The sequence below is a fragment of the Carassius gibelio genome, chromosome A12 (assembly GCF_023724105.1).
Source record: "Carassius gibelio isolate Cgi1373 ecotype wild population from Czech Republic chromosome A12, carGib1.2-hapl.c, whole genome shotgun sequence".
Lineage (NCBI taxonomy): Eukaryota > Metazoa > Chordata > Actinopteri > Cypriniformes > Cyprinidae > Carassius > Carassius gibelio.
Genome location: NC_068382.1, coordinates 15,039,539 through 15,063,368, shown reverse-complemented (window position 1 = coordinate 15,063,368; position 23,830 = coordinate 15,039,539). Strand labels below are relative to the sequence as shown.

The 23,830-nt window shown below is 37.9% G+C and overlaps 1 protein-coding gene across 2 annotated transcripts; it reads right to left on the bottom strand.

Annotated features, from left to right (window-relative positions):
• Nucleotides 1–32: 32 nt before the first annotated feature.
• Nucleotides 33–23,198, bottom strand: LOC128025250 (proteasome activator complex subunit 4B). 2 transcript variants are annotated; one of them, XM_052611420.1, is made up of 47 exons: nt 22,676–23,198; nt 21,365–21,505; nt 20,866–20,982; nt 20,138–20,191; nt 18,457–18,501; nt 17,988–18,137; nt 17,798–17,861; nt 17,625–17,699; nt 17,040–17,162; nt 16,856–16,948; nt 16,032–16,297; nt 15,431–15,617; nt 15,179–15,268; nt 15,019–15,083; nt 14,786–14,936; nt 13,759–13,857; nt 13,585–13,654; nt 13,436–13,503; nt 12,953–13,168; nt 12,683–12,840; nt 12,481–12,576; nt 11,911–11,966; nt 11,751–11,807; nt 11,594–11,649; nt 11,364–11,462; nt 11,230–11,292; nt 10,632–10,727; nt 10,411–10,542; nt 10,099–10,308; nt 9,712–9,848; nt 9,574–9,627; nt 9,358–9,487; nt 8,460–8,541; nt 8,171–8,324; nt 8,013–8,079; nt 7,807–7,932; nt 6,753–6,905; nt 6,551–6,655; nt 6,088–6,179; nt 5,848–5,979; nt 5,444–5,738; nt 5,175–5,303; nt 3,222–3,377; nt 2,971–3,127; nt 2,129–2,262; nt 1,875–2,013; nt 33–1,416 (listed from the first exon to the last, which is right to left on the bottom strand). In XM_052611420.1, exons 1-46 carry the CDS (start codon nt 22,870–22,872, stop codon nt 1,879–1,881), a joined length of 5,532 nt encoding a protein of 1,843 aa, XP_052467380.1. In that variant the 5' UTR covers nt 22,873–23,198; the 3' UTR covers nt 33–1,416; nt 1,875–1,878. The 2 variants fall into 2 exon arrangements, with proteins under 2 accessions (XP_052467380.1, XP_052467381.1); XM_052611421.1 differs by lacking the exon at nt 20,138–20,191 and having other exon boundaries at nt 22,676–23,197.
• Between the last annotated feature and the right edge of the window lie 632 nt (nt 23,199–23,830).

Below are 23,830 nucleotides of genomic sequence, written 5' to 3'. Positions count from 1 at the left end.
AAAAAAGAGGACTTTTGTTTTAATTTGTTAAAAACAACACATTTATTGGCCTTGAGAGTAAAACAAAGCAAATCTAAAAAATAAAAAAAAAACGATAAGAGAAAAATCACTGCAGTTTTGGCACTAAGCTAAATAATGTTTCTGTTATGTACACTTCCAAATGTAAAATGGAGCTAACCATAGTAGAACCTGAAGCCCTTCCTGGTGCCTTGTGTGATTCAGAGGAAAATCTAACGTGGTTCTGTACTGAGGCTGGAGTAAATAGTTACAGAAAAAGAAAAAAAAAAAAAACACACCAATCCGGGATTCTGTCACATGCCATTAATAAATGGATCAAAATGTGATGAATTTGGTCAAACTACAAACATGCACACTCACACTCACACCAACATGTACACGTATATCAGCGCCTTCCACAAACTCCCATCCTGGATCCGGTCTGGCTGCTCTCTAGAAGACGAGTCTGTCGTTTACACAGATAAATGCATATGTACAGTACATAAATACATAAACACATAGGACACAGAACATATCCGTTATGATGGCAATGTCACCGCTACCTTCAGACACACATACCACAATAACTTCAGAGCACTCAGACTTGCGTCCTCAAGTGGTGATCAATAACGAGAGCTCAACCCAAATATATTCTTCATCAAGTCGAGGAACCATCGGAAACAATTTATTTTTCCCAAAGAGGTGCCTGCCACATCAGATTACTGTGGAGGATCAAGTTGAAAAGATGCTGACATGAAAAAAAATGTCTCTGCCACTCAACAAAGAAACACACGCTGATAGCTGTAAAATGTTTACGGAAAACAAAATGCTAAAAGATGAAAAATCTTCCAGTTTAGTGCAGAAAAGTGGTTTTCAAATTCTAAACGTAATGGATTCGGTCGTCGGACTATCTTCACATGCTCGGATCATTTAGAACCTCATGGCAGAGAGCATCATGGGGGCTTTGGAGTTGGATTTATGGGGCGATCCATAGGCATTCTGTCCATCACACAGTTCAACACTGGATTATAGAGGAAAAAAATAAATCTATCTGTACAATAATTTTACAGACTGCAGGCCATTCATTCCTGCACTGGTAAACCTTAAATATTAAGTATAGTTGAAATGCAAAAATTTGGGCTAGATATATACATACAAACAGTACGTACAGTGTCTATGTCTAGGTTGTGAAATTACTCATCCTGTGTCTCTTTCATGCCTATACATGCCTCCTGCCCTCCTCTCATCATGGTTTAGTGGGCTCCTGGGTCTGTGTTCAAGAGGTTCTGCAATAGATGCTGAGATCCTGAGCGTCTGAGTCCTCCCATCCCATCCTCATGAATGCATAAGATATTTTATTTGAATATGAAAAAAAAATGAAACTAAAAAAACTAAAACCTGCAGCAACATTGTTGCAACCTGAAAGAAAAAATTAAATATCATCAGCTCACGATCATGCAATCAAGTAGAGTTTACAGACTATAACAGCTTTCATTTAAGAATTACTATGGCAACATAAAATATTATTAGCAGAGTCAAAATCAGTAGAGAACAGCATTTACTGGTCATCACAGGAGCAATTTGCGCCAAAACAGGAATGGGTCACCCAAAAATGAAAATGTACTCTAAATTTAATGAAGCATTACATCACTTGTTCACCAATGGATCCTCTGCAGTGAATGGGTGCCGTCAGAATGAGAATCCAAACAGTTGATAAAACAGCTGATTATTGTGATGTAATGCTACATTTCTTGAAATCTGTTCTGATGAAGAAACAAACTCATCTAGATCTTGGATTGCCTGCGGATGAGTACATTTTCAGCAAGTTATCAATTTTTGGGCAAACCGTCCCTTTAAACAAGGGTTCTGTAACATACCCATCTATGCATAGTAGCAGGGTGACACGAGAAGGTCTGTGAGCACCACGAGCTGGTCGTCTGTGAACTGCTGCTTGTGCTCCAGCCAGTTGTCGTGATGAGTACGGCGGAAATTAGACAGAGTCTTTTTCACGGTCATCTAAATCAGACGGAGAGAGGCTTGTATTGATTTTTGTTAGATTTAATGGGCCCTAAGAGCCAAGAGCACAAGAGGGAGACAGAAAGCAATTGTGTTTGTGATGTGACCGGTATACCTCAATAGGCTGCGTGTCGTTGAGGTGTGCGCTGAGGTCCATGAGAAGCTGAGGCATCCAGGTTGGGACATCATACGGGCTGGATAAGATGCAAGCACTGAGTCCCAGCACTCCGGCGTGACGCCGTACCAGATCTGAGGATAGACAAACATGGGTTATGTACAGCAAATGATTCTCTCCTTTTCCCCCCCCAATAAATGTATCTGAATATTGCAGTAAATTTATTTTTTAATAAACAGATTTTTATGTACTTATTTTACATTTAATTTTAATTACATTTTATTTGTTTTCTAGTAAATAATAATATAAAAACATTTAAAAGGATAAATTGGATCCTTTAGGTGTTTTTTTTTTTGTTGTTTAAAATAGAACATTTATATTAAAGAAAATAAATATAAATGTAATATAATATAACCCCCCCCCCCCAAAATAAATAAATAAATAAATAAATAAATTTGTTTATAGATTTCTCTTATAATTTATCTTGATTAGAATTGCATTATCGAGTTTTGCTTATCAAGTGAATGTATCCTATTTTAAGAATATTTAAATATTTTATTTGAAAACAAAAAATATGCATATAAATAAAACACTAGAACTCTTTTTAATTATTATTATTATTATTATTATTATTATTTACAGGCATTTCATGCCTTTTTTGATAGAATAATTAGACAGAGGGAATGGGACTAAACCAGACTTGAACTTAAGTTTAGTTCAACTTAAGTTTAGTTTAAATTTAACTTTTAGTTCTTAAATTTTGCGGGAATTAAATGTTACCACTGTGCCATGGCTCCGATACAAACAGCACAGCAATGCATTTGATTAAAGCGTGATCATACCAACTGAAGGAATGGTGTCCACCACAGAGCCTCTCTTCCTCTTTTTGGGTAACCTGGTTTTGCATAGAGCCTCAAAGTGAGTCTGCATGGAGGCATCCATTGCCAAGAAGTTGCACTGCAGGAAGCCACTGAGAGTGGTGGCAGCCATCTCTCTCACCTAAGACACAAAGATGCGAAGGGATGAAAGTTTAATGAACAAGGCTGCGTTAAAGTGAATAAATGATGATGCCAGCATGTTGCCTGAAAGGTACCTCCAGCTGCTCATCCTCCAGTAGCCTGATGACCAGTGCTCTTACGTCTTGAACAGCCTGCTCATTGCTCAGCATGGTGAACAGATTATAGAACACCATTATCTGGAGGTATGTTAGCACTGAGAATCGTGCATGCCAAGAGCTGCTGCCAGCAATCTGAAAAAAGAATAAAAATCTCATGGTTACATAGCGCTCACTAGGACTGGATAATAATGGCAAAAATAGTCAATATAAATATAAAAATATAAATATATATATATATATATATTATATATATATATATATAATATATATATATATATATAATATATATATATATATATATATATATATATATACATACACACACACACACACACACACACACACACACACACACACACACACACACACACACACTGACACGTTAAACGTGTGATATTACTATATATATATTACTACGATATAATTAAATGATAAAATCATGACATAGTAATGAAGCATTTTAAATGTCTTTGTAGTACATAATCAGTGTCACTACATCGTGATTATTGGTGAGTTATCACCGGGGAAAAATAAGCAACATTTTAATTATTACCATTTTAAATATATGTAATGCGATCTGGGAAAACCCGTCGGATGTCGTGCTGGGATGTTTTCAAGAAATTAAAAAAATAGGTTATATGTTAATTTTTTTTGTCAAAATTAGGATTTCATTCAATTATTATTTTCTAATATCTTGTCTATCATCTCTGAAAATATCTTGACAAAATTCACTTAAGTGCAGAAAAATAGCGATTTATTGCAGCAAGCAGAAAGGATGTTAAGAGTGCTGCGGAGGTGTTTTCTCTTAACACCACAAAAACAGTTCACCTGTCAAAATAAATTATGTAACATATATAATAAAGGTGTATCATATATATGTCTGTTATATATGCACAGGTGCGCTGCGCTCACTTTTCTAACTACACATTCAAGGGGTGATGAAATGATCAGAGACTATGCCCATCATGATAAACAATGGAAAACTGTCTTCTTCAGGGTAACATTAGTCTTTTTATGTAATTATTCAGTAGTGCTCCTGACAGACAGCAATCGTTTAAGTGAAAGTTCTCACTTTAAACCCGTTTTTCTCAAAATTCCATTCATGAAAATCATAGCTATCAGCCAACTTCAGATATCCATAACTTGTGTTATACATTCAAGCTATGGACAAACAGCAGTTTTGGAAAGGGCTTGAACTCAGCTTTCCAATGGTATGAAAACCTGAAAAAGGTCAAATTTCACCATGTGCTAGGTTCCCTTTCAATACTTCACTCTATGGGAAAAACTCATTTTTTCTCCTGAACCGAAGCCTTATTCAATCACGCAGTGAAACTGCATGGCCATTGGATCGTGCAGTGTTATTAAAACAAACCAATGGTCTGGCAGTGGTGCTGCATGAACCTATGGCAGCAAAGCCCGCCAAAGCCCGGGGAATCTGGCTATATATTGGCCGCTTCGCCACAGGAATTCAGATTTCTTCTGAAATCTGAATTCAACGCATTACTCGTTCCCGTATTTCAGGGAACCGAGGTTACGTTAGTAACCGAGTACGTTTTCCTAGATCGCATCACATTTAAATTAGCGTACATTTTTTACTTTCAGTTTTAATTTAGTTGTTTTAATATATTTCTATATGGCTTTAATTATTTTTTTCTTCAGTTTTAGTTTCAGTCATTTTACTAATTCAACTGCAACTAATTTCAGTTAGTTAAGACAATTTTTCTAATATTTTTAATATTTTTCTAATTTAATTTTATTGATATCAGCTTTATTTCAATTACTGGTAACACTTTCTAATAGTTTTAGTTTCACTAAACAATAACAATAAGCTCTTAAGTAAAAATAATAATAAAATAAATAAAATAGTCGAGATCAAATTCAGCTTTCAAACGGTCGTCCTAATATGTGGGGTCGTGTCTGAGGCCTTACCTCATGTAGCACCTTCAGTACCATAGGGATCTGCTCAGGATAGAGGAGACCCTGAGACATGAGGGACAGGCACATCTTTGCGTCCCTTTTCAGCTCATCATAGCTGTCATCATTTTCTACAGGAGCGATCTGCAGATGGAGAGAAACAGTCACAGAGTGGAAGTCAGCAATCCACTTCAGAGCACTCCACAGAAATGTATAAAGGATGAGATACAAAGAGCATACGCTAAGATAGAGAGAGATAGCGAGAGAGAGCGAGCATGCGAGACCTTAAAGAGCAGGGGCAGCAGCTGCAGTTGCTGAGGAACTGGAGTAGAGAAGGAGCGCCCCGCACTGGCCATCAGCCACTTCAGAACAGTTTTGAGGAGTCTGATGGCCTGGGTCCTCTCGTCCTGCTCCTCCACTCCGTTCTCCTCCACCACGTGGTTCTGGATCTCCTCGTCTCCCTCAATCAGAGGCTTCAGTTGAGACAAGATCCTTTCGGTAAACTCAGCAATGTGTGGTGACTTAGTAGGCAGAGTGTATGGCAGGTTGACGTCGATCATGAAAATGTACGTCAGCACACTGCAAGGGAAGACATGACAAGACAGAAATCATGACAAGAGAGAATCAGTTGAACTGTCGGTGTATTTTCAGACTACAGTGACCATTTTGACCCCAACTGCAGACATACCTGCCAATGCGCTCTCTCACATTCTTATAAACCTGAGTGAGTTTGGGCTCCAGGTAACTAAGCAATCTGTGTAGCAGCTCTGAGACCCTCCACTCCTGCTGTGCCAGACCACCTTGCAGCACGTATAGGTGGCTACAGAGAGAGAAACTAATTATTTTTCTCAATTATCAAAATATGAAATATGCATCCAAGTCTGAATGGTTTCAGATTGTCCTACAAACCAAACCAAAACACACCTACCAAGCATCTACAAACGATCCACCTTCCCCACTGAGAGGACACTCCATCAGCATCTCAAGAAGCCAGTGAAGCTTTCGTGGATCTCGGCTCTCCTGAAAACATAAAACGTCAACAGTGAGTTGTTCTCATAGCTTCACATACATAATAATGTTTCGATAAATATAAAGAAGTTTTTACAGTCACTTTTGACCAATTGAATGCGACCTTGTTGAATTAAAATAATTAAAAATTAAATTGTAGTTTAAAAAAAATATTTACATTTAAATATTGGATAGTAAAATCTTTGGAAATTTTAAATATTTAAATCATCTTGATATTTATATATAGACCTTTACCCCCTGAAGTCTATTTTGAACATGCTCAAACCTTATTTTGAACCTAGTTACTGTTGGTTGCAAGCAGACATTCAGGTGGTGGATTAAGTGGCACACAATTTAACAGACTGAAGATCTATGACACATACACAGGCAGTTGCCACACAGGTACCCCAGTCAGCATAGGTCTCGACAGTAATATTGGACAGTGCTGTTCGCATCAAAGGAATCAGGAATTTCCATAATGCCTCCACCTGTGTGAACGAAAGAGGGGTTTCAGACATCAGTGTGGTTAATATCTCAGTGGCTTCCTAATTTTAGTGCATCCCTCATGCCTGCAGCGGTGCTTACCTTGCTGAAGCTCCAGTGCTTGCTGCCTCTAACCAGCCCGGCAATGATCTCAGCCACACAGCGCTGGGTGCTCTCGTGAGAGTCATTTGCCAGCCGCTCCATATGAGGCTTTAGAACAGGCAGGAAAGCATCACTGTAGTTCCGGAAAAGACCCTGTGGGTGTTGAATGAGAAAGCAAGCCATCTGTATGTTGTAATAAATTTGTGTGGCAGGTGAGTAAGGCAGGTTTATGAGATGGTTAAAATGCAGAAATTTGCAGAGGTAGATGTGGCTTGGAGCACAATTATATTTACTGCTCTCTACAAATCATTTATTGAATACATCCTCACAATCGGTGCGATCTCTCAGGTTGGGAATTAGAGCTGGGGAAACTGCAACACAACTGCCGGAATCAGTGAACATGAACTGGATGAAAATGATTCAATAAATGCTCAATTTTAATGTTTTCTCTCTACTGAGAACCCAAAGATAGAAGGCAGGGGAATTATGTGGGGATTGAACAGAGTTCTGCATGCACCCTGGTAAGCAATTGTACAATCTGTACAGGGACAGCATTAATTCTAACCACTTACTCTCAACTCTTCAAAAGTTTGGGATCGGTAAGATTTTTTTTCCATTATTATCACATAATTACATATTAGAATAATTCCAAATGATCATGTGACTAGAATAAAGGCTGCTGAAAAAATTGTAGCTTTGTCAGCAGAGCAGTAAGTTATTCACCAAGTATTAATTATATTGAAATAAAAAAATATGTTCAATTGTAATTTCTCAAAATATTACTGTTTTATTGTATCTTTAATGAAATAAATACAGTCTTGGAGAGAATAAGGTTTTTTTTTTTTCCTTTACAAAAACAAGAGAAAAAGATTACAAAGTTTAAAAACTTTTGAATGATGGTGAGTATTGGTACAGGCTAGATAATAATCTTTAAACACAATATTGTCATATTAAATAGTCAAATCTAATTTCTGTTGAATTTTTTTTCCTAATATACTGCAAAAACTGTACTTTCATCTCCTCTACCATGATTATTGTCTTACGATGCTGGTACCTTGAAGAGACAGAAGCGACGAGGATTGAACTTGTCTTTGCCCTTTCGGTCCTCAAGAGACAGGAACTCAATCAGCTGTTTGATGAACATGGGTTCTGTGAAACGGTCATAGATGACGCGCTCCCTCTGTCAGAAAATCATGTTTAGTACACATACTGTCAAGTTTGCCAGTAAAACAAAGTGTTGCGCAGTCAGTCCATGTATACCTCATTCATGTTCTCAGCAGAAAGTTCCTTGGGCTGCTCCGCTGCTGGGGCATATACCATCAAATTCCTTTCAGCAGAGAAATGGAAAGAGTGAGAAAATGTCTAGAAGCAGAGATTTGGAGTGAATCAGACAGTGATCAGAGGCTGAGAGTGTTTACTTTGGCCAGCAGTAGTAGCCCCAGTGTGTCTTCTCTACAAAGCAGAAATTGTCCCAGTCCTGCTGGGTGTTGGGCAGGCTGTCACCGTGGTACTGCAGCCAGTCATTCCCCGGCCGGTCTCCTGCTACCAGCCCCTCCGGCTCCTTTACACCACCTGCAAGGCAGCACATGTGTAATTCTCTCCTTCCACAGGTACTGAGATGAACCAACAGATGGATGTGCAGAGTCATTTAATCATCTCCTCATTTAACAATACCATCTATTTGTTTTCACAGCGTTGTTTACTCACTTATATCACAGGGACTAACAGGTATTTTCTTGCGCGGTCTCTTCAGCTGTTTCAGGATGCCTGCCATAGCAGCGATCGCCATCTATATCAGCAATTATATAATACAATAATATACACAATGTTTTAAATGTAACAGACTAAGTGCATATTCACTCACTACTGTTCAAAAGTTTGGAGTCCGTAAGTTTTTTATTTTTTAAAGAAATAATACTAAAAATAATTGTATTTAGCAAGGAAGCATTCAATTAATTAAATGTGACAGTAAAGGTATTCATTTTACAAAAGACTTCTTTTTCAGATAAATGCTGTTTTTTGAAGGTATCAAAGATGTCAAAATGTTAGGAAGCAGAAACATTTTTACCACTGATAAGAAATCTTTCTTGAGCACCAAGTTATCCTATTATTAACTTCTAAAGGTTAATGTGACACTGAAGACTGGAAAAATGGATGCTGAAAATGCAGTCAAAAATAAATAAATTGCACAGCATTTTAAAACATTAAAATAAAAACTTTTTTTTTTTTTTTTTTACTGTAATACTTATTTCATAATATTTTGCACAACTATACTGTTTTTACTACATTTTGATCACATAAATGCTGCCCCTTGGAAGCATAATCTCTTTCAAAAAAGAAAAAGAATGTCAAACAGTAGTGTAGATGAGGGGGGCCCAAACCAACTCCTGGAGGGCCACTTTCTTACAGACTTTAGACCTAAACTTAAAACTAATCTTAATTTAACACATCTGAACTAGTTAATACAGGTTTTCATTAGTAATAGAAACTTCTAGGTAAGTGTATAGGAGCAGGCTGGAGCTAAACCCAGCACAACCCTGATACAGGTTTATGCAAAACGTACAAAAAACAACAACGAAACAAAAAAACAAAACATTCCACGAACCTTGCGAACAACAAGCGCATCATGGTTGAGGCTCTGTACAAAGAAGAGCACCGCTGGGGCCGGGAGGGGATGGTCATCTCTTAGCAGTAGAGACAGGAAGCCAATAGCTATGTGCTCAAACTTCCAAGGCCTGATGACACACACAATAACATATCCACTTGAGTGATGCTTTTGTAGAAACAATGAAGCACTTTAAAACATCTATTAGATACTTACAGGTCCCGGTCATCTAGACATTCCAACAGGTCTCTCACAAGCTTTTCATATTTCCTGAAAGAGGAAACACAGCAAAGATTGATACACCATGTTAAATGAGTATTAAATGTTGTGAGTGTGTATGTGTGTAGCCCTTACTGCACTGCCTCCTGGTTTTTGTCTTGTTGGAGCGTCAGTCCCTGCTCCAGCTCCTGTTCTGTGGGAGTGCCAATGTGTGGAGTGGGTTGGCTTGAATCAGTGATGCACCGGCCTAGCAAAACCGCGCTCTCAGGTACCTACAGATTCATCCAGGGACAGCACAAGATTGCTACCATTTTAAATATGAAAATATGGGTCTAAGAACAGAAAAGTTTTTCATTTCAAAATCCCAGAAAATGTAGATTCCTATTGAAATTACTGGATTTTTACTTTCAACATTTATCCCAAAAAATAAAGAAATGTGTCCTCACTTTAATAGTCTGAACGACACGCCATATTTTCCCAAAGTTTATGTACAAAATGTACAAAACAGGCGACCCTGCTTACTGTGAAATCGATGCCGATGGTCTCGTACTGCCGGTGGACTTTGTCCGCGAGGTCATCGAAGAGTCGGACAATGGAGGGCTTCTCTAGAGACATAGCTGAGCTGAGGCCCGAGCGCACTATGGACGGCCATGTCTGAGCGATGCAATCCCAGTCATGGAGGTTAGCAAGGCACACTCCACAATGGTTCCCAAGCAAGCAGTACAGTGCCCCCTACAGCGCAATATGATAAAAAAAAAATATATATATTAAAATAAATAAAGACAGATACAGCATTATGCTTTTTATGGAAAGTGAAAATTATAGATTGTAGACCTTGAACTGTTGCTGGGTGATATCAGTTCGTGTGGGCTCCAGTAGCTCCAGGACACGTGGAGTAATGTCTCGGCAGCAGAAGTTATATGTCCCCAAAGCAGTGAACAACACATTTTGGGCCTTGCTGCGGACCTGAGGGTCCAAAAAAATGGGAATTCAAGCATACATATAAAATAAGGGGGATTATTTTGGTGTAAAATTTGGTGGATGTGGAATCAGACCTGGCTGTAGGTGCTGGTGGAAAGACGCAAAAGGTCCTTCAACAGATCCTGATGAACGGTCTTATATTCACACCCCTCGACCAGCAACTTTCGCATCTAAATGTGGAAAGCAGGCAAAAAAATTTAACTTCCTAATAGGGGTGTTGGAATTGACAATAACCTAAATTAAATAAAAAAAATAGGTGGTATAAAAAGAAATAACAAAAATAGACACTACCCTCACCCTAGAAAAACCTAACCAGCCATTGCGGGAGATTTTTTTTTGATTGCTTAAAAATATGAAAATTAGACACCCCAGCCTGCAAATCTGCTGATCAACAGTAATTATTTTTTTATATGCTTTGTACGGTTTTGTTGACATCATTCTCCGTCTATCTATAATCGTATTTAGTGTGATACTTTGTCCAAACAACAGAAACACAAAAGTTAAAAATGAATTTGACTGATAGCATTGTTTATTTTTTCTAAATTTCTTTAGATATCATGATAACATTGTTCTTGTCAATTCTTTTGGCCACGATAACGGTGTAGTAAAAATACAATACAATATTTCTCATGTTGCAAATTATTATGCCAGGTTATTAGCAATGGCTCCTACCTCATGCTGAAGAAGAACTCTGTCAATAAGAAGAGCTCGAATGTGCTGTTTCTTCCCATGAAGCTGGAGAGAAGAAGAAGATTCATTAGATAATTATACATTTCAAATGAATGGCACAGGACATTTCTACACACCCTGTTCTCCATCGACTTCTTCACCAAGGTGAAGCTCTTCCATCGAGAGTCAAACTCATGTTTATGGGAACCTCTGAAGTGCATCAAGTCACTGATGATCTGAGGGAGACAAACAACTGATAAATCACAAAACTTTAATGGCTAATAGCTGCTATATGATCCAATACAATCGACAGATGAAAGAACAATGATCTAATCAGTTTGCTCAAATATCTGCTCCGCACACTCACCTTGATAATGGAGAAAAGGGATTTGGTGTCGTCCTCTGAGTGCTCCAGAATGTAATCTACAAAAGAGAATTAGAGGATGCTTGTCTTAAGAATTATGGGTAATGTAGATGAGGTAAATTCTGTGTGCAGGCAGGTGTTCTAAACAAGGAGCACTTACGAAGCAATTGTCTCATTACTTTACAGATGGCCTCGCGGTAGTTCTCTCTGGACTCATCTGGAAAAATCAGCAATGTCTTACTGAGAAGCCGATATCCTGTTCTAGCATCAGGATACACAAGAAGTTACTCGAACTGCACCAATCCCCAAACTTGGCTTACCGTAGTCAACACCAATGTACAGCTTTGTTTCCTCCAAACTAACCATGCTGGGTACACTGCACAGAGGAGAGAGAATAAAAATATCATATTTGAACTAACATGCAAAAGTTAGGTAAGATTCTTTTACATTATATAAAAATAAATAAATGGTTGCATTTGATTGAATAAATTACCATATATCATAATATTGTTTCTTTCCCCCCCCCCCACAAATTTAAATATCTGTTTTCTATTTTCAGCAGCAATTTAGCAGACTTATTTAAGATTTAACTTTTTTTTTTAATCAATGTTGAAAACAATTGTGCTGTTTAATGTTTTTTGTGGATACCATGAATAGAAAGTTCAAAAGAAACGCATTTACATGAAATTGAAAACTTTGTAACGCAATAATTTCCTGTACTATCACTTTTATCAATTTATTGTGTTCTTGATTAATAAATGTAAAAATAAACGTTTCCGCTTTTAAAAATGAAATACACAAGGATTCAATAATCTTGATTTATTATCCCTTCAAATATCCACAGCTTAAAGCAAACATTGCATATCTCATATTTGAGTTTTAGGACTTACAGGCCGGTGACTGTGCGTCCATCAAGAGGGGGGAGCATGCTGCCAGCACCCAGCAGACAGTGCTGGACTATACACAGACTCTGAAGAACGTCATCTCTGTTTAAAGCGCAATTCAAGAAAATATCCACAACTTTTAAAATCAATACAGAACGATAGTATTTTGTCTTTAGCATTATTACAGAGTGCACTTTTGACCTCTGACCTGCTCATGTCCTGTTCTCCCTGTGCATATCTCTGCAGACGCTGGAGCTCTGGCTGCAGAAGCAGGTCCAGAACATAGAACACAAATGCCATCTCCTCTGCGCTGGGCACATGCCACTGGATCTCCAGGTTCCAAAGGTCCCCCGGACGACCCCAGTCCTGTGAAAAGAATAAGGACGGAGGAAGTGAGTACTCAGCAATGATCTAATACATTACGCGGTTGTCTCCACTGGTCAGATGTCATCACATGTACCAGACACATTCATAGTACCTTAATGGGCAAGTACTCTTGCAGGGGTCTACAGAAGCCACCGGGCACACTGCAGTAGTCTGTGGGGTAGGTGAGTGCTGTGGAACGCAGGATATGGTGCAGCAGGTTGCAGGCCAGAGTGTAGCCCTGCTTACAGCGCAAACGCAGGGTCAGCTGCAGAATCTGCACCAGCTGTGTGCGGTATGGGAGGAGCTTTTCTCCATCCACACGAGTCACCTGAAGATCAGCAAGAAAGGGCGGTAATGTGAGATACACAGAAATCACTGTCTAGTGTCTAAATGGATGTAGGGTGACTGATTTGAATAGCAAGTAGATGTAAAAGAAACTGCATAATTGTGCCTAGTTAAAGGGATAGTCCACACAACAATGAAAATGCTGTTTTTAATTTACTCACGCTCATTTAGTTACAAAGTTGTATGACCTTAATTTATTCCATGAAACATAAAAGATATTTTAAAGAATGTTTAAAGATGTTGTTTTGACCTCAGAAAGCAGCTGGAGGTTCCAGAGCAGTTCTTTATCCAGCTCTTCCTCATTTGAAACATCTTCATCTGAAAGGCACCAAAACACAAGTGAGGATGCTGACACAGACTCAAGATAACACAAACAGTCATTTATGTTCTTGTACGTACTGGCAGTTAGATGAGTAATGGCGTTACAGCAGTGTGGTACAAACAGCCTGAGAGACTCAGCAGGGTGACACTGAAACAAAGCAGAGGACAGCCGAATCAATGTGGCCCCACGGCTGTGTGTGTGTGTGTGTGTGTGTGTGTGTAAGCACAAGATGGGCAAAGAGAAAGTATTACTTTAGAAGCTGCTCTGCACATGTCTGCCACCATCCTGCCTGCTACACGAGTCTCAAAGATGTTGGTGGTGGCAAAGTTGAAGACTTTCTCGAGAGCCACCTAAAGACAGATAACAGCTGTTAACAGAAATCATCAAATCGATTTAGGAGTACATGAGGAAATACACTGTTCAAAAGTTTGAGATTGGTAAAAAAAAGAAATTTTGTAAACATATTTTTTAAAAAATCTTATACCAAATCTGGATATATTTGTGAAAAAAACAGTGATATGGTGAACTACTATTATAGTTTAAAATAACTTTATTTCATGTATTTTAAAATGCAAGTTATTCCTGTGATGTCAAAGCTGAATTTTAAGCAGCCGTTACTCAAAGTCTTCAGTGTGACAGGATGCTTCAGAAATCATTCTAATATGTTGATTTGTTGCTTAAACATTTATTATCTTATTATAATTTTTAAAACATTGTGAAAATAGTGTTGCTTAATATTTTTAAGGAAACTATGATACATTTTATTATTCAGGGCTCTTTTGTAACATTAGAAATGTCAGTCATTTTTGGCAATTTAATGCGTCCTTGCTTAATAAATGTATATATATTTTTTTATATTTTTAAATGTATTAATCCCAAACTTTTAACGGTAGCATATATGGGTGCCACAATTAATGTATTTACAGTCTAATATATATATATATATATATATATATATATATCAGTCAGATGATTCAGTCAGACAACTCCCTTCATTATTAAATCAGTTCAGATTACTCACTGAGCTATAGATTAATATAAGCCAAGCATGTTAAAAACAACAACAGAGTTCGAAACTGCTGTTGTAATAAATGAAATTAATTTGTCTAAAAAAAATATGTACAAATATAACATTTGTAAGGCTAGCAAAATCTAAGGACAACAGAAAGGTCTCAACAGAGAAGAGACTTGTGTAATAAAGAGTCTTTTCCCTAAAGAAAATACGTACAAATAAAATGAGTTATAGATAGATCAAATCCTATTAAATGTAATGAAAACCTTGAATATCTCCATGGAGCACTGCGTCAGAATGGTGCTGAAGGTGGATGAAAGGCCCAGCTCCACCAGACTCTCTAAATGAGTCATTTTCTCTGTCTCCGTCTCCTCACGCGTCTGCTCCAGAGTGCTGCTGTCAATCAACGCAAAACACCTGCAGAAACACAAAATAGGGCATAAGCCACAACAATAGCGTATTATACTTTTTCAAGCACACACGTCACGAAATGACTCGCCTGTCCATAAACTGCAGAACAAAGTCTTCAAACTCAGCAGAAGCCGAACACATCTCTCTCTCCATCTACAACAAATACAAATAAAAGATTTTATGTTGGAATCCAGACAGAATAAAATCTCTGCAGGGAATCTCTTTCACATACGGTTTCAGAGCCCTACCTCGGTCAAGTCGTTCTTCTCATGGAGGGCTGATGAACAATCCACCAAAGGCACTAAAGTAGTAAAAGTAGCAATGAACTGGAACGTGATCTAAAAACAAAATATGTGGACATCATATTAAGTCAATTATGAATCAAATCAGCCAAGAGAGCAACAACAAGGAATCAAAATTCTTAACCGTCATATTTTGTTTTGATTTATTTCATTGTTTCAAGAACACCATTGTTGATGTTTATTTCACAGCTTGCCCACCATGCATTTGCTGAAGTCATTAGGGTCAACACCAGGCAGTGCTCTCATTAGCAGGGGCAGGACGTGCGCGGGACCTTCGGGGTAATGACGGCCACCGCTGAGAAGACTGCGGGCCATACCAATCATGCAGCTGAGAGTGGCAGTAAGCTGGTGTGGCTCCGTCAACGTCTCCATAGCAGGATACGTCCTGTAGGGGGCAGCACATCCACACATTAGCTTGAAATTGGGAAAAAGTCCAGCTGGAATCTAAGATGCCTGCTTACAAAGCCTATTTACTAAAATTGGATTTGTAAATCCAGGCAGTGAATAAAAGAAGCCACTATACAGGCTATGATGAAGCTTTGTGAACTTTAACTCATGATTTTAAACAGCAACTTATCTTATACAACTTACATTTTAACATTTAAACACTTTACTAATTTATCAAAATAGATAAAAAAAAAAAAGACTGGGGTGAATTCACTTTGTTGGTTTAGCTTTGAAGTAACCATCATTCTTTTTAGCACAATCTTTTGATGTAAATCAATCATGTGCTATATGCCTTATATTGGCGCCTACAGGCCATGAACATCTCACATCTCCAGCAGCTCCACACACTCACTTCTCCAGCACAGGTGGGATGACCAGCTCTGGTCTCATCAGGGCCAGGTTCTGCAAGGCCTGAGCCGCATCCATGCTGCCTGTCTTGCTGAACATGGCCATCAGTACCGGCTGCTTCATGCTTTCCACAAAGTCTGTCACATCCTGGTCCGTGAGTCTGTGAGTGGTGGGAACAGGGGTTATCCAGCACGGTTTCTTATAGCGCTCCCGATGTAGCCGCCGAACAACACTTGCAGGAAGACGCTGTAGAAGCTTCATCAGCTTCATCTGGAGAAAAGGGCAGTGATATCAAAATATGACACAGAAAGTTTCAGGTACAGGGGCATTTGATTTTCAATAGTAGTATTTTTTCTCTAGTTTTGTTTTTCTTGTAAGTGCTGCTAGCAGCCTACACGGACTGAGTAACGCCTCACAAAGGCTTCTTGTAGTACTTCTTGATCAACACTCTTGAATAACATTGGGATTTAAAAAACCAAGCCTTGCCATATTGAGTTAAATAATTACATTTGCAAACTACCCTTATGATACTGTATGATACATGAGTGCAGGAAAATGATTATTCTCTATGATGCTAGGCAGTCAATAACTGGAAAGTTGTTAGTGGTGTTTCAGAGGTTAGAATGTGGAGTGACCTCACTCTGTCAAAGAACCATCAGTGTCACTTCATATCTCCCTCTTGCGCGTAAACATAAATATCAGCTGACAACACACAGACTGCAGAAAGTTCTAGAATGGACTCAAGGGGTGGGCTAGACTTTAATGGGGACGAGATCTTGCATTGCACCATATTGTTCTGGATGTTTATGCTAACAGGGAACATCTTACCAGCCAGCGCCCATTATTTGAAGGGTGGTAGAAAGATGCTATACTACTGAAGAGCCCATTAAGCTGTTTCTGGACCTGGTTTTGTGGGCCGCCCTGGAAAAAAACAAAATGATAAAGATCTGTAAATAAATGGAACATTTAATAATTAACATTTTATAGGAGGAATGCGACTCATGAAACTTACTAGCATGGAGGAAATCCAGAGGACCACGTGACCGATATCGTAGGGGTTGCTCAAATATCTGGGAACGAACATTTGGCTGGTGCCAACAGGAAGATTGAAGCTACGCAGAACCCTGGTGAAGATCTGAAGCAAGACAACAAAAGTATCAGTATAAAATGCTCTGATGTCTTTAAATTATTATCTGCACTATGGTTCAAAAGTCTTTGGTAATAATTTAGGAAGGATTTCAAATAAATGCTGTTCTTTTGAACTTTCTATTGATCAAAGAATCATGAATCACAGTTTATAAAAAAAAAAAATCAAGCAGCACAACTGTTTGTGCTGATGGATCATGTGACACTGAAAACTGGAGATTACAAGATTACATTTTATTTTAAAATATATTAAAATAAAAAAACTAATTTAAATTGTAATAATATTTGCCAATATTGCTGTTTTATATATATATATATATATATATATATATATTTGTTTTTTTTTTTTTTTGTTTTTTTTTGTTTTGTTTTTTTATCGTCAAATAAAAGCAGCCTTGGTAAAACATGACCCCAATCTTTTAAACAGCGATATATATAAGCAGGATAGTACCTTGGGAATGAACGGATCCCAGTTCAAATAGCCAATGTTGTCATTAGCCAGACGTGCAAAAAGATTCACTAAATTCTGTAAGAGGAAACAAAAGTTAACAGAGGATAGAAAGCCAATGGTAACATAATATTTAGCACTTAACAAATGAATTCAAATGAATGAGAAGTACTTACACCCTCCCAAGCTGGCAGGTTTTGCACTGAAACCCAGAGATCCATAATTTCATCGAACCATAACCTAAACCATGCACAAATCCTCCTATTACACTGGCTCAGACTTATTGGATGCACTTTATGAATACTGACTATTTTATTATTAGATTCCAACTCTATTTCATTACTAAATTGCGTAAGAGAGTCTTACTTGAAACCTTTGTGATGCTGTTCTGGGGGCATGATGGTGGGCAAGAAGAGCTCAAAGTAGCTAATGGCCTTCTGCATAGTGACATCAAACGGGCAGAGTAATGGCCGCCACTCATCAAGCATCTCCTGTGTAGCTGACTCAGGGAAATAACTACACACACACACACATTATGAGAACCAAATCACATGCTATTTCCTCAGACCCATGGTTGTTTATTTGTTATGTGAGCTCTTGCAAAATGATGAAAAGGGGTTGTTATATGAATGAAACTGTTAACAGTATAATGTGTTAAGAGAGCTGTAATCGGCTCAGTGTGAAAGCTGTGGGCTTGTCTAACAGCGGCCTGATTACATGATTCTTTCAACAGCACAACGGAAAGCTGATTAACACAATGTGCAATTCTTTTGTGAAAGGGCTCGAACATTTATAGGCACATTAGTGAATGACGGAAGACTGAAAGAGCACTTACAGTCGGCAGCTCTTCACTACGGTCTTCAACACATTCTCCACTGAGCTAAAGGGGAGAGACAAAGAAGAGCATTAATATAGTATGAAAGGTTAGGCTCATTTGAGGTTGAAGCATTAGATGCGATTAGACCACGTGCAAAGCAGTAACTCGACTACAGTGCATTTTGTGAAAGTGTAACGGAGAGTTTCCCAACAGCAGAGCCTGGGCACATGAGTGCAACATGCCAGGTGATCAGGTTCTCCTCAGGTCCTTTTTAAAATGGCGCTCAAAAACGCTGAATACAGTCAGACTATATTAACAGCCAATTCAAATCAGGAAGCTGCTCCTAAGTACACAGTTTTTTTTTAACTGGTCAAAGTTGACCAAGAAGTACAAAACATTGGCTTGGGATTATGACTTTAAGAATACAATTATGCTACTATCGGTTAGGATGGTCAACTATTTGATAAGGATTTTAGCCTTAATATATTTGGCTATGGCACTTTGAAGTCAGTAGTATTTTTGTGAGGGCTATGATAGTGATTTACTATGAAATGTTATAAATATTAAGCCAAAACATTTATTAGATTTCTATCAGTGATGCTACTGAAGGCCTCTGTGATTTATTCTGTGCCATTTTAACTCTTCTGCACCATGAATGTTGCATTTTTAACATTTTTAAACATGTGAAGTTATGATTTACTAAACCTGCATTCTGTTCCATTCTTATGTGGTCAATCCATCTGATTTTTTTAATGCAAGAACACTAAATAAAGCCCCTTAGAAAAATATCTAATTGGGGTCTGCTGATCCTGACTTAAAAAGACAGTTCACCAAAAAAAATCTTTCATAAGTTACGAACCCTAATGTCATTCTGAAATTCATAATTTTCTTTCTTCTGTGGAACATTTCAGTCCGTCATACAGGTTTGCAACAACATGATTGGATTTTCATTTCGGGGGGAGTATCTCTTTAAGACAGGCTTGTCAACTAGCTGTTCAGATAATTCAGTGACTAGTTAATTATTCAAATATGTTGTCTTATACATCCCTAGTTCTAAAAATAGACCCCCGGCGAAACTCAGCAAGACACGGCAGCTGTTGATCTTCCTTTCAGTACAAGTGTAAGCAAACACCTTCCACATGCAGCACACTCTCAGTTCGGCCAAGATTAAAATAGAACACAATGACACCAGAAGCCAAGGGGAAAATTGGCAAAAGTTGGGTGACCTTGCTCTCCAAAACAGCGAGCCAAAGTGATCCGACCCACATATACAGCCTGACCTAAAAGAAACAGGACTGACAACAGACCACACTTTGTTTTCCAAAAGTGCTGTAAGCTTAAAGGGATAGTCCACCCTAAAGTGAAAATTCATTGATATTTTCACCCTCGCATCATTTGCAAACCTGTATGAGTTTCGACACCTCTGAGCACCCAGGAATTGTGTATGACAGACAAAACTGAAATATTAGAAACTTTAAAAGGAGCACCATTTCCTGATCCGTTTATGAAGCATGTTATTAAGTGGATATGACTGCTACTACAGAAATAAAGATTATAAATACAAATACAGGTGTAAGCTGTGGTGGGATTTTCATTTAGACTGTTGATTTGCTTTTACTTTTGGACACATGCAAAAAAAAATAAAGCTGCTGCCCTTGGAAAAATAGAGTGCAACATATAAAACACTGGCTGTGCTTACCGCTTGCGCACAATATTAAGCATTTTTTGTTTAGTTGAGGCTTCTGCTCGATAACTGAATGTGAAAAAAGGAAAAATATATAAGCCAATGCTAGACACACCAATAACATCTCAATCATCAATCTTAATCTCTTAAACGGTAACGGTTGTGTTACAAGAGTCAGCAGTGCTCAGTAAAACGTCCCAAATGAAATGTGGGAAGACAAAAATAAAACAAGACAAAGCAAATAGCTTAATCTTAGATGCAGCACATCAGGGTCATTCTTTTCCATGAACAAATCTTGGAACTGACAAGTTTTTCCCTCCCTTAAACCTCTGTAAAATGACCTGTATGTTCACTTTACATCTCTGCAAATATGTCATGAGCAGGCCCACAAAGAAACTGAAGACTTCATTTCACATTGGCAGGGAAATCTGTTCAACGGGTTTAAATATGGTAGAACTAATTATGATTATATAATAAACATGGTATAAACAGTAGCAGAAAGCATAATCAAATTAACTAGGGCTTTAAATAATCAAACTTCCAAGTGTGGATTGTGAGTGTGTAAACCTTTGTGAATAATGCCAATTTAAAGTCAGTCTGTTTGGGCCCGGTCATCAGGTACCATGCTATTATAAAACAGTCCAGTCACATTTAAGATTTAGTTTGAACTTGTATCCATAGTTCATAACAAACTAGAATCAGGGAGATGATGGCAGAAAGATGAAAAAGTGCAAAAGGCCTACTTTGGAAACCAGTTAAGGCCGAGATGCTCAGTTTTTGAGTACAGGATACTCTCATAGAGATCGTACAAAGGCCTCCAAGGCAATTCCAAGTCATCCCGGGACAGCAGTTCTTTCTTCCTGTCCATTTAAAAAAAAGAGAGCATTCAAAAACATTAGGAATTCGTTTAACTTTAACCAAGCCTTTTTAATAACAATTCAATAATAATTAAATAATAAGAATAAGGATGCATTAATCATAGCCAGGGGTTTGTGTTCAATTATATTGGAAATAACAACATGTTCACATATAACAAAAATAAACTTTGATTTACCTTTGTTAATTTAAATTAACTTTTTTTTCTCTTTCATTTTGATACACGCAATTTATTTAAATTATTTTTAATAATTAAAAATGTAATCCATGTAAATAAACATTTTAACCGACCAACAATTTGACCGTTATTCTCAAATGTGTGTCAAATTGTCAATAGTCAGGTGTTTGTTGGGGACACTTGCGTACTTCAGTAAGTTGATGAGGAGTCGTGCAAAGCTCTGCATCATGCTGATGTCCAGCTTGGGGATGGTGACCAGCTCGTACAGGAGCTTGATGAAGAGCACATGATCCTCCTTGCTGAACTTTCTCCCATACAGCCGAAGGTATCTATAAAAGGGAAGAGTAACAATAAACCACCAAATACAAAAGTGAGCATCCACCACTCCGAACCAACATATATTACAATGACTGTTCAGAAAGCCTAAGTGAAAGAAGAAGAAGAAATATAAAGGGGAAGCACATAGGGCCATCAGTTATCTGTAGGTGCAATTCTAGCCTTATCACTAAATGTCTAAGCCCGAAGGCCACCTTGTGATCATGAGACAAAGAGAGCTGTGAGTCTGACTGAAGCAGTCAGGCTAACATGGCATAAATAGTGAAATGCATACTCAAAATAGATTATATAAAGACAGACTTTGCCCCTTTTTTTTGTAGGAGTTGGCAGAGTTTCCTCCGTAACTACTGTTTGCCCATTTAAGCAGAGTTATTGTCAAGTATTTAGTGTAATACAAACTCTACGTAGAATCTATAACAGTCAAAAGACTTCACAGAACTGAAGGGGTACCATATAAATGTTATCCAGCATGAAACTGATGCAAGATTTTTTAAGTGTCATTAAATAATGCATCATAAAACGTAAGCATTTGAATAGAATAATAACCCCTTATCTTATCTTAAAAAGGCCTTGTGCCTCAAATGCAAGTGTCTATTTTCAACATGGTAAAAAAATAAAATAAAATAATCATGATACACTTTGAAGTTCCAATTAGCAACCTACTAAATAGGTCTAAATTAATTTAAGAAAACCATAAAGGCATGAAATAAAATGCTGTTTTACAATCGTTAATCGGTCTTCTCCAGGTAAAATGTCCTTTTAAGGACTCCATGTCTAAACCACTAGTTGCAGAAATGCATCTGGCAGCTGCTTCTCCAGCACTCATGTTAGCCTCCGTTAGCTGATTAGCTTAAAAACAATTAGCTTACAACAGTCCTGCATTTCCTGCATTTTACCTACTGAAGCCTCGCTGACAAACTGAACCAGAGTAATATTACACTCGATATTATGAAAGGTCATAATGGAGTATAGGCAGATACATATATGTGATGTTTACTTATGAGCAAGGACAGACGAGTCACTCGGGTACGTTAGCGCTTAGCTTTTTAGCTCGCGAGCTAACGGCTACAAGCTACCCGAGTCATTCAGCTCTCCCTGTTGTTTATTAATAAAACATGCTCAATTCATAAAGCAAAGCATTTTAGAGTCTTGAATATACTTACGTGGAGAGTTTCCGAGTCCAAAGTAAAACTCCGGGCCATAACTCACGGAGCTGGACAGCCCGACCCAAGTTCCCTTTAATCTGGGCCAAAATGTCATTGGATTCTCGGTCTAGATTGTCTGCGTACGGGAGAAGTTTGTTGTAGACGATCTCTTTCTGAGGGACAAAACCTAGTATCTCGACCTGCTCCTTTTTCATATTACGATTTCCCCAAATAAATATCTTCTTCTGACTTGTCTGGCTTATTTCCTTCCCCTCTTGATAGAAGTTCCCTTCACAAATCTTTGTTTTACTCACAGAATCCGCTACTTTCGCATATGTGCCGGTGTTGTGGAGCGGGTTTCAGATCAAAACTTGATACTTCAAAAAATCTCTGTCTTTCTGACCTCTGGTGTTAAACACATTAGCGTCTGTCACCTACATAGAGAAGTCTCCCCTCACTCTCTTGACACACATTACGAGTCACACGGACAGACACACACCCACATACACACACGCTCAGACTCACACACTCCTGCGGGTGCTACAATGGGCCATGAGCGGCGCGCCCCCTGGTGTTCACCTGCACGTTCAGCAATAACAACAAGGCTCAGCAGGAGGAGCAATGAGCTGCTGCGGGTCCGTGAAAAATTTCAAAAGTGTGAAAATACAATAAAAATAAAATATTTTAAACAAACGTTAAAGTGACAAATACGTTAAAATATAAAAGTAAACATTAAATGATTTTGTCTTTTTTAAAACATTTTTAAAGTGCAAAAAATATATGTTAAAATAATTTCCAAAGTTCAAAATAAAAAGAATAAATAATTAAAAGTTAACCAAATTAATAAGCCATTTTTTAAAATAATTTTTCAAAGGAGTAAAATATTAAATAAATAAAAGTTACGCCAAAACGAATGACAATTTATCTTTCATTAATCTTTAATCACGTAAAATAATATCAAATATTTTATTGGCAACATTCACAAATAAAATAAAAGTTAGCACTAAACATAGAAGCACAAATCATTTAAAAAGCAAACGTTTCTGAATGTGTCACTAAAATTATTTGGTAAAACCATCCGTTTTCTTGCTCTTTTCTAAAATTAACATGTCCTTTAACCACAAAAACTTGAGAACATCCGCATGATGTGAGCTTTGTTTGCATATAGGGCTC

Excerpts from the sequence above, each read along its gene's own strand:
- LOC128025250 (XM_052611420.1), bottom strand. The coding sequence starts at position 22,872 with ATGAAAAAGGAGCAGGTCGAGATACTAGGTTTTGTCCCTCAGAAAGAG. Across the intron at positions 10,543-10,631 it reads CCACCAGCACCTACAGCCAG|GTCCGCAGCAAGGCCCAAAA; the intron begins GTCTGATTCCAC and ends TTGGACCCTCAG. Across the intron at positions 5,739-5,847 it reads GTGAGAGAGCGCATTGGCAG|TGTGCTGACGTACATTTTCA; the intron begins GTATGTCTGCAG and ends CTTCCCTTGCAG.